The 14,078-nt window shown below is 37.5% G+C and overlaps 3 protein-coding genes across 3 annotated transcripts; 2 read left to right on the top strand and 1 right to left on the bottom strand.

The window, feature by feature from the left end:
* Window positions 1-719: 719 nt before the first annotated feature.
* Window positions 720-10,448, top strand: Gp210 (nucleoporin 210). Its single transcript, XM_043427084.1, has 13 exons — window positions 720-1,057; window positions 1,302-1,573; window positions 1,849-2,069; window positions 2,394-2,534; window positions 2,617-5,961; window positions 6,251-6,586; window positions 6,737-6,958; window positions 7,046-7,301; window positions 7,453-7,694; window positions 7,841-7,990; window positions 8,084-8,210; window positions 8,316-8,372; window positions 8,472-10,448. The coding sequence occupies exons 1-13, from the start codon at window positions 879-881 to the stop codon at window positions 8,672-8,674; spliced, it is 5,751 nt and encodes a 1,916-aa protein (XP_043283019.1). The 5' UTR covers window positions 720-878; the 3' UTR covers window positions 8,675-10,448.
* A 111-nt stretch (window positions 10,449-10,559) lies between these two features.
* Window positions 10,560-12,439, bottom strand: SsRbeta (signal sequence receptor beta). The gene is made up of 4 exons (XM_043427093.1): window positions 12,295-12,439; window positions 11,648-11,795; window positions 11,105-11,419; window positions 10,560-10,873 (listed from the first exon to the last, which is right to left on the bottom strand). Exons 2-4 carry the CDS (start codon window positions 11,792-11,794, stop codon window positions 10,757-10,759), a joined length of 579 nt encoding a protein of 192 aa, XP_043283028.1. The 5' UTR covers window position 11,795; window positions 12,295-12,439; the 3' UTR covers window positions 10,560-10,756.
* Window positions 12,440-12,517: 78 nt separating this feature from the next.
* LOC122415171 (BLOC-1-related complex subunit 8 homolog) lies at window positions 12,518-14,052 on the top strand. The gene is made up of 2 exons (XM_043427094.1): window positions 12,518-12,806; window positions 13,030-14,052. The coding sequence occupies exons 1-2, from the start codon at window positions 12,752-12,754 to the stop codon at window positions 13,497-13,499; spliced, it is 525 nt and encodes a 174-aa protein (XP_043283029.1). The 5' UTR covers window positions 12,518-12,751; the 3' UTR covers window positions 13,500-14,052.
* The last annotated feature ends 26 nt before the right edge of the window (window positions 14,053-14,078 follow it).

Raw genomic sequence — 14,078 nt, 5'->3', positions numbered from 1 at the left:
AATATATATGTTTTTTGACATAAAGGAAATCCATAAACCTAGATTCAAATCTACAGATACAAGAGCACGAATAAAAATTCACGCGACAATACAGGCCACGCAACGAGCACGCCTATTCTCCACTCGTTTAATTCCTTCAAGGGGTGGAATTTTATTTGCATTATCCGTCAACAATGTTTCGTAGTAGGTCTACTCAATTTTCTAGAAAATGTGATGAGCGAAATTTCCATAAACCCAAACAAATTAATTAATCAAAAATCACCACGAAATTAAGCAAAATATATTTTCCTGGGCTAAAGTTTGTGAGTTATGTGGTCGATGTTACAAAAGCTATAGAATATATTTTTTTTTTGCATCGAATTAATTGCATTGAAAATTATGATCAACAAAAAGAACGTTCTCACGAAAATATTCGTCACTGTCAAAGGATTCGGACGTACTTTAACAATTGAGCCTTATTATGAAAATGTTTAATAATATTATTAATAGTTTTATTATTAAGGAAACAACGTTTGATTGAATTAAACAAACACCGTCAAAAAATTTACATTCAAAACAATGGAAGAATTCGAAAAATAAGGTTTTCATAAAATCCTTCAAACTGCAAAGCAGCCAAAGCGCACTCTGGTGGAGAAATATAATTTTGATCGTTCGTTGCTTCTTCTCCCATGCGCGCTGCACACATTTTGAAATTTCACAGTCTCTGGCTGAAACCGTTGAAAACTCCGTGCTGCGTGCTTCGCCGCTCCAAACCCTACAATCCTACAAATCCGAACTCACAAAATCAGGATCAAGAATAGTCGACCAACGAGTCGGCAGAGAGGCGGCGCGAAGTTATTTCCGCAATAAAAAACACATGTAGAAGTGTAAAAAAAATTATGGCGGGATCGAGCGTTTCATTAAATATAATTTTATTAACGTTATGTTCAACGTTAATATGGCACTCAAAATTAGTAGAAACGTCGCGTTTAAACGTTCCGAGAGTATTGTTACCGGTTTTCAATGATTTCCCGGTCAACTTTACCCTTGAAGTGACTGAGGGTGGCTGCTACCAGTGGTAATTCTCACGTCATTTCTATTTGTAGTTTGACGCAAAAATATAAAATAAATAAAACGTCGATAGAACTATTCATTCTTCGATAATATTTTTAATATATTCGATATTTTCCCTTTTCTTGTGAGATTGCACATCTTTTTAACTGCTCAAATTCATGCGAAATGCGTTCGTTTAGAGGTTAATTTCCCGGCGTGTTTTCCGTACTACTGATATTCATGGTTATATATCTTCTGCATCATTTCAGGTCAACGTCTCGTCTTGACATCATTCACTTAATTCCAATCAATGAAAACCCTGATCGAACATGCTCATCAGCGGTTATGGTCCAAAGCATTACCAAAGAACCTGTGAGAAATACCGCTATTGTTTTAGCCGAGGATATAAATACTGGACAATTTTTACGATGCGACGTCATCGTCGATGCCATTTTTTCCCTCAATCTTGTTACCACTACCAGAGAATTATTCATCGAAGAGGCACCAGAAGCTTTTGAAGTTCGAGCATATGACGAACAAGGTAAATAGATATTTCTCTGAGTATTGCCATCCAGAAATAGAAAATTTGCCTTGAAGTTTTCTGCATTTTGCTGAATTAGGTAGCTTTTCCTGGTATTTTCAAAGTTTAGGAATGAAAAAATAAAATTATACTCTGAATATGTAAATAATATTTCGGAGAGAAATCTCAACTTTCAAATTTCTTCTATCCAAAAATTTTTTTCCAAATACATCATTCCAATCATAAGCCTTTATTACTTCAACTTTCGGTGAATGTACGAATCATTGGTTTTCCAGGAAACGAGTTCACAACCTTAGCCGGTGTAGAATTCGTGTGGACTATCGGAAGTCGTGAAAAACGCAATACCCATCTGGAAAACGAGTACAATAGTATATTGCGTTTCATGACGTTCCAAGAATCTCCTTACGAGACTCCATCGACGATAATATCTCTGGACAATACTGGAAGACAAGGACATATAATTCTTCTAGAGGGAATCAAAACTGGGACAGCAAAGGTACTAGTGACAGGAAATGAAGGATTCATTTCAACACTTCCACAAGTAGTTTAAAATATAAATTCCACGAAAATCGTTGTGCTCGAGGAAAAATTTTTAACATAATATGGATAAAAGAGAATAGCACGAAATTCTTGCAATTATCCTCAATTGCTTAGCTTTATTTAGGCATTAAAGTGTACTGCTGAGATAAGCGAACTTTTAAAATGATCTAGGGTTGATGATAAAATGAAAAATTCTTCATATATTTACGGGACTAGAATAATCACTAATTCGTATATAAAACTGAATGAATTGAATAAAAATTCGAACGAATTCCCCAAGGTTTCTGTGAGATCAGCCCATTCGGAATACAAGCATGTACCACCCGTTGAGGTGGAACTGATCGTAGTTGCCAACCTGATAATTCTTCCAACAGATGTGACGATGATGGCCTATGATAGCTTCAAGTACAGAATAATGCAGGTAACGAATTTTTCGCGAATATCCTCTAAAGAAATTAGGCAATAAAAAAAGTTGCAACGATGATTCTAATTCCCACTCCTAGGTGCATCAAGGTCGCTTAGAGGAGATAAGTCTTCCATCGACGCAATATTACTTGGAAGCTGAAAATCCTTTGATCCTAGAGATAAACAACGACCGTCACTCGGCCTATGCTCTTGGAAAGGGGAAAACGAAAGTGGTGCTTCATGACAAAAATGTGCACGAGGAATACGGCGTAGTTTTACCAACGGCAACGATAAACATAAATGAAGTTTCTTACATAACGATAACAGTACTGCCGAACAGAAATTCGGGTTTGATTCTCGAGGAGACGCACGAACTAGTGGTCGAATTATTCGACAGCAAAGATCACAAATTTCACATAGGTGAAGGCGTCGAAGTTTCGTTAAGCGTAGATCCGCAATTTTTCGAGACAAAGTCATCCACGCAAAACGGAAGTCACGTTGTCGTTGTGCCAATAACGTGTGGAACGAGCGTCGCCGAAGCTCGCCTACTTGGCGTTATAAACAAAGAGGGGAAAAAAATACCTTTGGTTCCACAACTTTCGGCAAAGGCTGAATTAGTAATTCACACACCAGTGACGATAAGTCCTCGCATTCTGGCTGTTCCTTGGGATCCAAGGAGTAAAACTCGTTTCGACATTGCCTTAAAGGCGAGCGGTGGGGACGGAAAATATGTGTGGGACTCGCGACAACCGTCGATCGTGACTGTCTCGCAAAACGGTGTTGTCAGAATATTGAACGAAGGAAGTACCGAAGTGGTCGTTTCGATGTCACGAAATCCTTACAACAACGATCGTGCCCGAGTTCACGTTCTCTTGCCATCGCGTCTTGAAATCATACAGTACAACATGGACGCGGCAATCGGCGAACCGATCGATCTGCACGTCGCTCTTTATGGAAAAATCGGCGAAGCTCCAGACTCCAAAGAAATACCGTTCAATGATTGCCGAGAAATTCCTTTTGAGATTTACATTCCCGATGGAAATTTCGTACAAAATACCAGCGAAAATTTGACTCCAGTCGGAATCTCTTGCGCTACGATTCGCCTGATTGGACTCGACGTCGGCACTTCGAGTATTACCGTCGCATACAGCTCGAACGGACAATATTTAATGGACAACATAACAATCGCCGCTTACGAGCGACTTGTCGCAGTTCATCCATCGAACGGTGAGACTCTGTTGGCCGTTGGCTCGTCGAGAAAGATTATTTTCAAGGGCGGGCCTCATCCGTGGCCAGGAAAGCCGCAAGGCTACAAACGCGTGATTTCTTCGAGCGATCCGGATGCAGTGAGAGTTATCGAACGACAAATTTCAGACAGCCCAGAAATCGTGGTTTACGAAGTAGTCTGTCGTGTCCTTGGCGATGTTTTGTTGACTTACACGATTTCGAACGCGCCTCTATTGCCAAATTGTCGTAGCACCGATGCGACAGCGACAGTGCGAGTTATCTGTGGAAAACCGCGTTACGTCCATCTCGCACCAGAATTCAAGGACAGTGAACATTGCCCGATCGGTCAAAGCAGTGATCGAGTCATGGCGCACAGCGATAAATCTCTCCGTCTCGTAGTCACGGTCAAGGACGAGGATGGAAGACGTTTTGATAACTTTACGAGTTTGAATGTCGTCTGGAATTTGAAACCGCAGGACAGCGGTTCCGTGGAAATCGCTAGCGGCACAGCGGAGGAAACTTTCACCGATATGAACGTCGTCCTACCGAGAACTCATTATCAGATACTTGTACCGAAAAGACACACCGGCTCGCTCGTTGTTTCAGCAAAAGTTGTTGGTTACCAGAATCACGTACTCGCCAAACAGAAAATATCCCCGGAATGGCCACCGTTCGCGATTCTCAACGAACGCGACGTCCTCAAAACGCCTCTCATCGAAGCAGAAATCGTCGTCTATTTAGTGAACGACACAACGATAACTCCTAAAAAAATCAAAGTCCTTAATGACCCAACCGGAAAATATTCTCTTCAAGTTAGCCAGGGCTCCGGCTATTACGAGTTCGTATTGAGCAGCGAAGAAATAGCGGACATCCGTTACGTCGAGCCAACGAAAACTATAAGCATCGTGCCGAAAAAGCCAGGCGTCTTGCGGCTCGGACTCGTCGATCTTTGCCTCGTGTCCTCCCCCGCCGAGGCCGAAATCGAAGTACAACAATTGGCTGGTATCGAGATCGACACAATCGACAAAGTTGAGAAGGGCAAATGCATACTCGCGACAATTAAACTTTACGACACGAACGGTCATCTCATGGAATTGCCGAGTTTGGACGCTTTAGAATTGAATTTCGAGACCGATGAAAATCATATTGACGTCAAGAGACTTCCCGTTGGTGAACAGGATGATGCACCGTATTCGAGAATCCTGTACATGATTCACGGGGTCAAGGAGGGCGAAGCGAGAATATTTTTCACCAGTGGACGCGGTGATCAAGAAATTCGAAGCGAAACAGCGATAATACAAGTTTTCACACCGCTCAGAGTAAACGAAAGAAACTTGACGATCCTCGTTGGAACTGTCTGTCAAATCGAAACGAGCGGTGGTCCGAGCGACGGAGAAATCGAATTTTCCGTTGAAGATACAAATATTCTTGGTATCGAAAAACGTGGCATACTCGAGGGCAAAGCTGTGGGAAAAGCGAAAGTAATTGCACGCGCTGTTGGTCCCAGTGTCAAAGGTCAACGAATTATTTATTCCCAAGATCATGTTTACGTCCAAGTAACGCATTTGCAAGGCATAAAAATCGTGGCTCCGACAACGAGAATAAAAGTTGGAGCGACAGTGCCGATTTGGGCTTTCGGAATACCGGACAATTTGACGCCACTTATTATTGGATCGATGAAATCTTTGCTCTCGTTTAATTGGTACACTAGCGACACGAGGCTACTGAGCTTGCATAACATGTACGAAGGCACTGGCATCAATATTCGTTATCAGAACGAAGTCACTTTACGAGCTAAAGCTCATGCTCCTGGTTTCGCCACGATTTATCTCAACGTTACAATTCCCTCGAAAATCATCGCCGGCTACGAAGACCAATTAAGCTTTGGAACTTTTGCCAAAATTGAAATTTTCGAAGAACTCGCTATCGTACAACCCTCGCCCGCCACCACTGGCATTCCCGTTTTAATAATGCAGCCTAATTCCATTCTCAAAATAAAAACCAATCGCGATAAGCACGGTGTTACCAGCTACAAAATTCTCGCCAATGGAAGTAACGAATCCGAAGATCCTAACGCTCTTACTCAGGCTGTCAAAACTGTGACGATCGACAAAACTGGCCTTGTCAAGTCTGGCGAAAATTATGGAAGAACCATCGTCTCTATCACTAATGTCGAATCCTACAACTTAAAGCAAACCGTTACGGTCATCATTGACGTAAGTTTTTTCGCCTTTATCGAAGCTTCTCATTAGATAATATCATTTCGAAATAGCAAATTGAAGAGAAAATTAGATAACTGTAAGAGTAATTTTTTCCCTATAAAAAATTGAAGAAAAATGATGAAGCACTTACGAAAATTTTACGCGTTACCATGTTTTTACGATTTTTTACGAAATCCTGTTCAAAACAGCGATTTTTTATTCGAAGATATATCAAAACTTGTGAAGCAGAAATTTGAGTCGTCTTCAGCGCGTTTAAATAATTATACCTTAATAATTTTTCCAGGTTAAACCGATTCATTACATGATGCTCTCATTGAATTCGAACATTCGTATAAGAAGCGGGGAAGAATTGAACATGTTACCAAAAGGTATGGAGCTCAGTTACGTAGTTGAATATTTCGACAGCGTAGGCAACAAGTTTGCGGCGACAAACACGGAATTCGTAGCAGCTATGAGCCGTTCGGATCTCATGTCCTTTGCCAAGGGACCGGACAATATTTTGATAGCAAAATTCCACAAGGACGGCGAACTCGTCGCTAAAATTCATAGCGATAAATATCCAAACGGAATGTTCGATTACGTTCACATGACAATCGGGGATATTATTTTCCCAACGAAGGTAAGGTTCTTCGATTAAAACAATCAATCACGTCGTTATGGGTTTTCATATTTATGGTAACAATTTTTCTTTAGACTACATGACTCGTTCGTTAAACGATCCAGGGTCCAAAAAATTGAATGATGCATGAAGTGAATAATTACGTTTTAGACTTCTTTGACGATCGGAGATGTGGTTTGTTTCTCGATGCCTTTGCTATCATCGGAAACTGGCGATCCAGGGTCTTGGCAGTCTTTGGCACCGGAGATTTTGTCAGTTGATTCGATAACTGGTATAGGAAGAGCAAAAAGTCCCGGTCACACCATCGTAAAACACAGTTTGACGACTCACAAACAGGGCGAAATCGAAGTCAATGTACAGCCAATTGCCAAAGTAAGCAAATTCATATCTCAACAGAATTTTCTCACTCTTTCGATAATCACTTGACATTGCTAAATACGATTTTTTTTTCTTGAACAGATTTCCCTGGTACTATTGAAAGGAAAGAATTTCACAGGTACAGAAATATTCAGCGTACCACTCGTGCTGAAAAGTAAAGACGAAGGAGTCAAAGAAAATAATGTACTCGCTCGTGGTTTAAGCGGCTGCCGAACCCACACGTACTTCAGTCTTAGTTCATTCCCGTTCACTTGTCACATTCAATTCATAACACCAATACCTTCGATCAATATCAAAGACATATTTTTGACTAAACCGAGGTTCGACATCGTAACTGGTTAGTACAGACTATTTCAAACCTAAATCATATAACTTTTTACATTCAAGCTCAAAATATATTCATAAGCAAAAAATAATTTCGTATGAAATTTTTATTATAAAAAATGTTTATTATCATTTCACAAGAAAACATTTTTCTTTTGTCGTAGGTTTTTATTACTGCGACATAATTCCTATTGGAGCGCCAACAATCTTAATGAGCACTCTGGAAACAAAAGTTCTGGTGAATGCTCAAAGTCGGGAAGTTGAAGGAACGCCACTCGAAGTTGCTTATTTGCCACCAATTTGCGTCAGCACAAAAGAAATCGTTTTCGTGCAACCGTCGAGCCAATCGCCATCAACAGCGATTCTCGAGGTTCATGGATTGCCCATGGTGTTGGAACAAGTGATGGTAAATTTAAGCTTAATTAAAAGAAATTAAATTGTCAAAATGATTGACGAAAAAAAAAATATTTTTCTGCTTTGTCTTTATCCATTGCTCCTATTTAATCTTTGTTATCAATTAGCGATTTTTTTTTCATCTAACTGACTTTCAAGGTCGACGTACCTGAAGGCGCGGTCATCAGTTCTCGACAATTCGTCACGAAAAATTTAGTCAACTACAAATTACGTTTAACCCAAGATCACAATGATATTCAAGGGCAAAAAATTATCGTATTGAATGAGCTAACAAAACAAAATATTTCGGTGAGTGCTTTCAATTTTATTTTTATCTCCGTTTGATTGAAAAATAACAAAGCTCATTCGTTTCATTTTTCGTATCACAATTTCTTTCTGCAGATTCTCATAAGAATATCGAAACACGAAAGTTACGTTCCGTATTCCGGTATACACTGGATCGATTACATTTATTTCCATCGTTACACATTTGGTACCCTTGCTGTACTGATGATAACTTTCTTTTATTGTAAGTTTCACTCTTGATTTTCCATGAAGTGATAAGCAACAGTATTGAACTGTTAATAAGGAAAAAATTCAAATTCACATGTTAAAAATCGTTTCTGTTTTGCAGTGTGGAAGAACAAAGTGTCCAGTGTCAATTTGTCGGTCAGGAATAACAATGTTTTCGGTAAATATGCAGATTTTCATCATTTTGACATGATTTATTGGCAAAATAATGATGAATATTCAATAAATATAATACACCATATTGGTTTTATAATTTCAGCGGACAGATGTCCTCCACCAATGAAAAAATCACCAACGCTAAATTCGACGACGCTCAACAGCAGCTTGAACGCGTCGAGCCCACGGAGTCCAGGTTCTCCTTCGCCCTTGCGACCATTTTCGGCTTTTGAACCCGTTTACGGTGATCCACGTGGTTTTTACACGCCAAACACCCGCAGGAATTATTGTTTCCAAACTCCCTAGTTAAATCGAAGACAAACTTAGTGTTTCAAATGTTTCGGATTGAAAACGGGCACCGAGACATTTATGATGTTACATTTTGGCAGCGAACGACGATTTTTTTCTTCACCGACGATGAGTTTGTGCTTTTCGTCGCAGAACCCGCAGTGTTGTGAAATATCGTACGTTGGAGACAGAAGAAATGATAAACGCAAAAGATCCAGAGTGATGCGAAAGACATAAAAGGAAGAATAGCCGATGAAGAATAAAAACGATTCTTCCTTTCCTCGTGTCATAGTCAATTAAGAAAACATAATTATTTCCGAACTTTTGAAATGGAAACGAGACAAGTGGCTCGCTATTTCCACGGATAGGCGTCGTTTGTCTGGTTTTTCATTCTCTCGATGATAGACCGAATGGAAACCAATATAAGTTTTTTGTTTGTTTGTTAAAATGACGCAAAAGTGCCAATCTCCGATATCGAGTGATCACAAAAACGTTGTTTTTTGAATTTGTTTTTATTGTCTTTGAGAATAAAATCAAAGTTGTCTGTTTTCTATGTAAATAAATAAAGAGATCATGAGCATCTTATTTTCTCGGTAAAATATAAATGAGGAATGCTAATTTTGTGCTCGCTCGAATATCGAAAAGTGTACATAAATGTAATTATTTAGAAAAACTAGCTTAGTCGAGTCTTCTTTTTTTCTTTATTCTCACTGTTTTTTGTCTACTCTTTACTTTCTGATAATAGACTAAATCGATTTGAATCAGAAACATAGGAAAACGTTTTTTTCGATAATTGCATCGACCTAAAAGTTGACGTAGCTGACGTGATGAGACGATTCTTCGATAATTCGGGAATTCGTACATTCGTGAAAGACGTACAGACTAGTCCGAAATAATTTTGATAATACTTACGAATTCTACTGCATAGTTACATTTTTTTACCGTCTTTCTCTTCGATTTTTTTTTTACTGACGTGAGTGTTAAGAAATAATGGAGTGAAATGTATGAATGAAGAACCTTATTGCCATGTCGAAAATGGAAAGAATGTCGTTCCTATAGGAAATACAATTATTTTGCCGGAAGAACTGATTTACATGCAGATTTAAAAGAAAAAACAGAAGAAGACTCGTTCAAAACATAAGTAGTTTAAATCAAGGCATAAGATGCGTTTTCCAAAATACTAACGTGACTGATTCTCGACAGAGATGAATTTCAGAGCTGAATAAAATAGTCTCATCTATCGAAATTTGCTATTTTGTCCAACTCTGTCGTAAAACCTATCCTTGAGCATTGTGTGCTCGCTCAATTTTTTTCTACATTTATTAACACCAAGAGTCTATTTTTACTAAAGTGGAAATGGGAGGAAAATTTAAAAACTTAGTAATTCGTGGTTTACTTACAAAAATTGATAATACCAATACGAAGCACAAATAAACCAAGTGTTCATAGTACTTAACGTTGCAGTCACGAGGAAAAAATGGATTTTTTTGTTCTTAATTAGGTTGAAAATGTATGGATGTAGTAAGAAATGTAATTAATTTAACGAGAGATAATGAAAACAGTTGAGATGTCTGCGTGTAACGAAACCAAGAAGAATTGTGAGTTCAATTCCTCCTTTCAACATAATTAAAGTTTTTTTTTAACAAAAGTGCCTTGAGAAAAGACCTCAACCAGGTCATGTGTTTTTCTGCGACTTGCCCTTGAATGGTTACAAGCACGACTCGATTGTACAATTTTTTCAACGAGTGATTACAACCATTTCGAATTGGTATTAAATACGTCTTCGATCAAACGTTGTTGTATATTATTACAGCGTTTAATAGAAAACTTAAAATGGTATGGGGGATTGTTCAATGAAACGATTTTGTAATATACGAATGAAAAAAATAGTTCCCAGTATCTCTTTTTTTTCTTTTTTTTATAAATAATGTTTATTTAAAAAATCAGACATATTTTCGATTCATCATTCACGCGTCACGCAGTCAATCGGAGACAGTTTTATTGATCCATCAAACGCACTTGAATCTTGATCAAGCTTATGTTCCTCTTACAACAGTATATTCGTTTTTTTATCGTATAATTTTACAAAATTTTTTTTCTCTAGTGTTTTTTATTATTTTTCGATAACTTCTCGTATTTGCTTTTACTCGAGTACCATAGAGCAAATGGAATTGCCAGAGATGGTAGTGTCATCACCGCAAATGCTGCCCAATCAACCTGGAAAACGAAATAATACAATGATCATTTTTACTACTCAATACTATTATATTTATGAATATTTCAATTTTAACATTTTTTTTCCATAGAAATGTATAAAAAGATCTCTATTTCCAAAAATGATTATCTCTTTTTTCTGATAATTTATGACGTATATTTTTGTATTAATTGATAATAACAATTTGTCAAAATTGGAACATCACTAATAATCCATAGGAAAACTGTACTTACAACGTGAGAAGAGAATTTCTTTGCATAATCTCTGAAGGAAACAATGAGACCTTCACCGGGTGAACTGCTAACGGCAACCTGCAGCCTTGGGGCATCTTCGGTGCGACGGTACAAGACTTCAGCCGAAGTAAAGTTGAAGTACCCGTGTTTTTTGGGTCTAACAATTACAGTATGCGATACATTTGTGAACGGAGCAACGCGGTCAATTCTAGCATTCAATTCCCCACTGACATGAGAGAAGTGGTCAGGGTGGAAAGAGTTATCTGTTATCTCAACCTCCAGAGCTGCTGCACTGCCAACATTGTGTACAGTGTACTGAAAATAATAAAAATAAATAGAGAAATGTTAATATTTATAAAACTTTGAAATTGTTTAGAAAAGCAACATTTCTCTTAGAATGAACATGGTTATACTTTGAACCTTTTAAAAAACATCTTTAGAAGTTTCATTCTATTTTTTTTATATGTCAGTGATGTTTTTAGTTTCATCTTAAGTTCAATCCCATTTTAAATTGCATTACAATTTTTTGGAAATTTCACAAACCTTAACAATTATATCCATATTTTCGACAAGGTATTTGTTCAATATGTGCTTGGAGACCAGAAGTCTTGCAGCTTCGGGCTCTGCTTCTTCGGCGCAGATTGTCACCAAAAAGGCTGCGACAGCCAGGCTCAAAATTTGGAACTTCATTCTGTGGAAAGGATTGAAAAAATCGATAAAAACGAAAGTTCAAAATGAAATTTAAAAGTAAATTCGAAAAACTAAAAACTATAGTTTTGGCGTGACTGAAAAAAATATGATTGGAAAACGGTGTACTATACTGAAGAAAATTGAAAGTCCGGTACGAAATGTGTTAACGATTGCAGACCAAAGTTTTGACAGAAACGATGAATCAAAAAGCCGAAACTACCAGTCGGATTAAAAACATAACCGAGCAGTAGTGAAAAGGATAAGAATACTCCAAAAGTTATAAATATTTTCATCGAATTGAATGTCATATGTTAAGTGTCGAGACCGCACGAGAATGACTTACTTTCGAGGTAACTTAGAGTGCCACATAAACCTCAATTTTTCGGCACGCTTTAGAGAAAAAAAAACTAAAAATTGGGAACAAGTGAATAGATCTTATCGCGTTTTAATGTATTTACTTTTATAAACTTCGTGTTAATACATAATTTTTAACTACCCACCTGTTCAGCAGAAGATATAACCTTTGGAAAAAGCACGTATAAACTGAACTACACTGACGATATCGTCGTTGAAACGATACCCGGAGCGGGGACTTAATAATCTGTAATGAAAAAAGTGCCAACAGCGCCCGCGTTCACTGCCACGTTTCGGCGGCCAGTCAAACATCACCGTAACGTCATTTCCTGTAAGTGTGGCGCACGCGCTACTTGTTACTTCCCGTTTCGTTTTTGACTTTTGACAGCTACTACTGCAATTGTGTTATACCGCATTCTTACTTACGTGTTGTCCATATATATATCTATATGAAACAAAAATGGTCGTGGAAACAAAAACATAAACATCGCGACTGACTGATTCCCATCGTATCATTAAACACTTATTCTCTCATAGTTAAAGGAAAAAATTGGAACGGTTTGGACAAATCAATTCTAAAACATTAATTTCGTATTCAGAGAAATGGCTGCCAAAGTTTACCAACCCGATCAGGAACTCGAAACGAAAGTTAAGAAAGGTTAGTTTTTCACGAAATACTTCAAAATTGTTATCTCAGATAGCATTCTGACAGTATATAGTTAGCCCAAAAATTATGATTGTCGACGACAATGAGGTTAATAAAAATAGTAACAAAAAGATAATACATTATTCAAACTATTTCCTATTTTTTGAATTAGACTCTTGAATCCGAGAGTCAATGATGAATTGATATTTTTCTCAAATTCGAAATTTCTATTCAGCCACGGAAAGAATATCAGAAAACATGCACATTGTTGCAAACGAGCCATCGCTTGCTTTTTACCGCCTTCAAGAGCACGTGAGAAAAGCTTTACCTCCGATGGTGGAAAAACGTGTAGAAGTTTTGGCACTTCAGCAACAACTCCAAGGACGCTGTTACGACGTTGAGTACGCTGTCAGTGCAGTGAAAACTATGCAAGGAGCAGAGAAAAGCTTTGACAATACCTTGGAGTTTATAAAAAATGCAATTTTCTTCAAACAACAATTGAAATACGAAGAACAGAGACGGCACAAGAAAGACAGCAACAGGGACAGCGTCTACAAAAGATTGTCCGCTCATATTCCAACTTTGGATCATCTGCCTGATGACATTTCAGAAGTTGTAAGAGAAACTGCCAATAGAGTTGAATCAATGATGAATCATGCCCGAAATTCCAATGAACTTCAAAGAGCAAATACTACGCATAATTAATTCGATTTTAGAAACATATTCAGTTTGGTAAAAGATTTTCCACCCGAACATTCTCAGTCAAATATTTCTGCTTGAGAATTTGTTTCTCAATTAAGAAAAAAAAAAATTTTATCAATTTTGCATAAAATTTTCTTTCCCCAATCGTTCTGTGAATATACAGTGAATAATAATTAGTTTTTTAAATCAAAATTCGATTGTATTTGTTGAAAATGCATCGTGTATCGAATGTTTTTGAATTATTTTCTGTTCAACAAAATACCACGATTTTTGTCGAATCATTGAGAACGAAAAAATACTAATTGAAAGAAATTAATGCTTTAGACGCCTCATTGAGGAATTCAAACAAAAGGAATTCCGACGTAGCTGAAAATGTTCATAAATATTTTTTAGAGATTATAAACTAGTCAAAAGTTGATGTGGAACCTGGTGTATATGATTATTGTTGCAACAATGGACATTAGTATAGTGTAATAACTTTTCTAATTTATTTTGTATTTATTATTATATTTACCATGACAAATTCTTACTCCAAATAAAAAAATTGTTGGAAGCATTCTTTTTTCTTTTTCACGTCAATAA

Source organism: Venturia canescens, chromosome 8 (genome assembly GCF_019457755.1).
Source record: "Venturia canescens isolate UGA chromosome 8, ASM1945775v1, whole genome shotgun sequence".
In the NCBI taxonomy this organism is placed as follows: domain Eukaryota; kingdom Metazoa; phylum Arthropoda; class Insecta; order Hymenoptera; family Ichneumonidae; genus Venturia; species Venturia canescens.
This window is presented reverse-complemented; position numbering and strand designations above follow the sequence as displayed.

Bases quoted from the DNA above. Each gene is read 5' to 3' on its own strand.
- Gp210 (XM_043427084.1), top strand. From the start codon at position 879: ATGGCGGGATCGAGCGTTTCATTAAATATAATTTTATTAACGTTATGT. The intron at 2,070-2,393 runs GTACTAGTGACA...GAATTCCCCAAG, and splicing joins TCAAAACTGGGACAGCAAAG to GTTTCTGTGAGATCAGCCCA. The intron at 6,587-6,736 runs GTAAGGTTCTTC...ATTACGTTTTAG, and splicing joins ATATTATTTTCCCAACGAAG to ACTTCTTTGACGATCGGAGA.
- SsRbeta (XM_043427093.1), bottom strand. From the start codon at position 11,794: ATGAAGTTCCAAATTTTGAGCCTGGCTGTCGCAGCCTTTTTGGTGACA. The intron at 11,420-11,647 runs GTTTGTGAAATT...TATTATTTTCAG, and splicing joins ATATGGATATAATTGTTAAG to TACACTGTACACAATGTTGG. The intron at 10,874-11,104 runs GTAAGTACAGTT...TTCGTTTTCCAG, and splicing joins AGAAATTCTCTTCTCACGTT to GTTGATTGGGCAGCATTTGC.
- LOC122415171 (XM_043427094.1), top strand. From the start codon at position 12,752: ATGGCTGCCAAAGTTTACCAACCCGATCAGGAACTCGAAACGAAAGTT. The intron at 12,807-13,029 runs GTTAGTTTTTCA...ATTTCTATTCAG, and splicing joins CGAAACGAAAGTTAAGAAAG to CCACGGAAAGAATATCAGAA.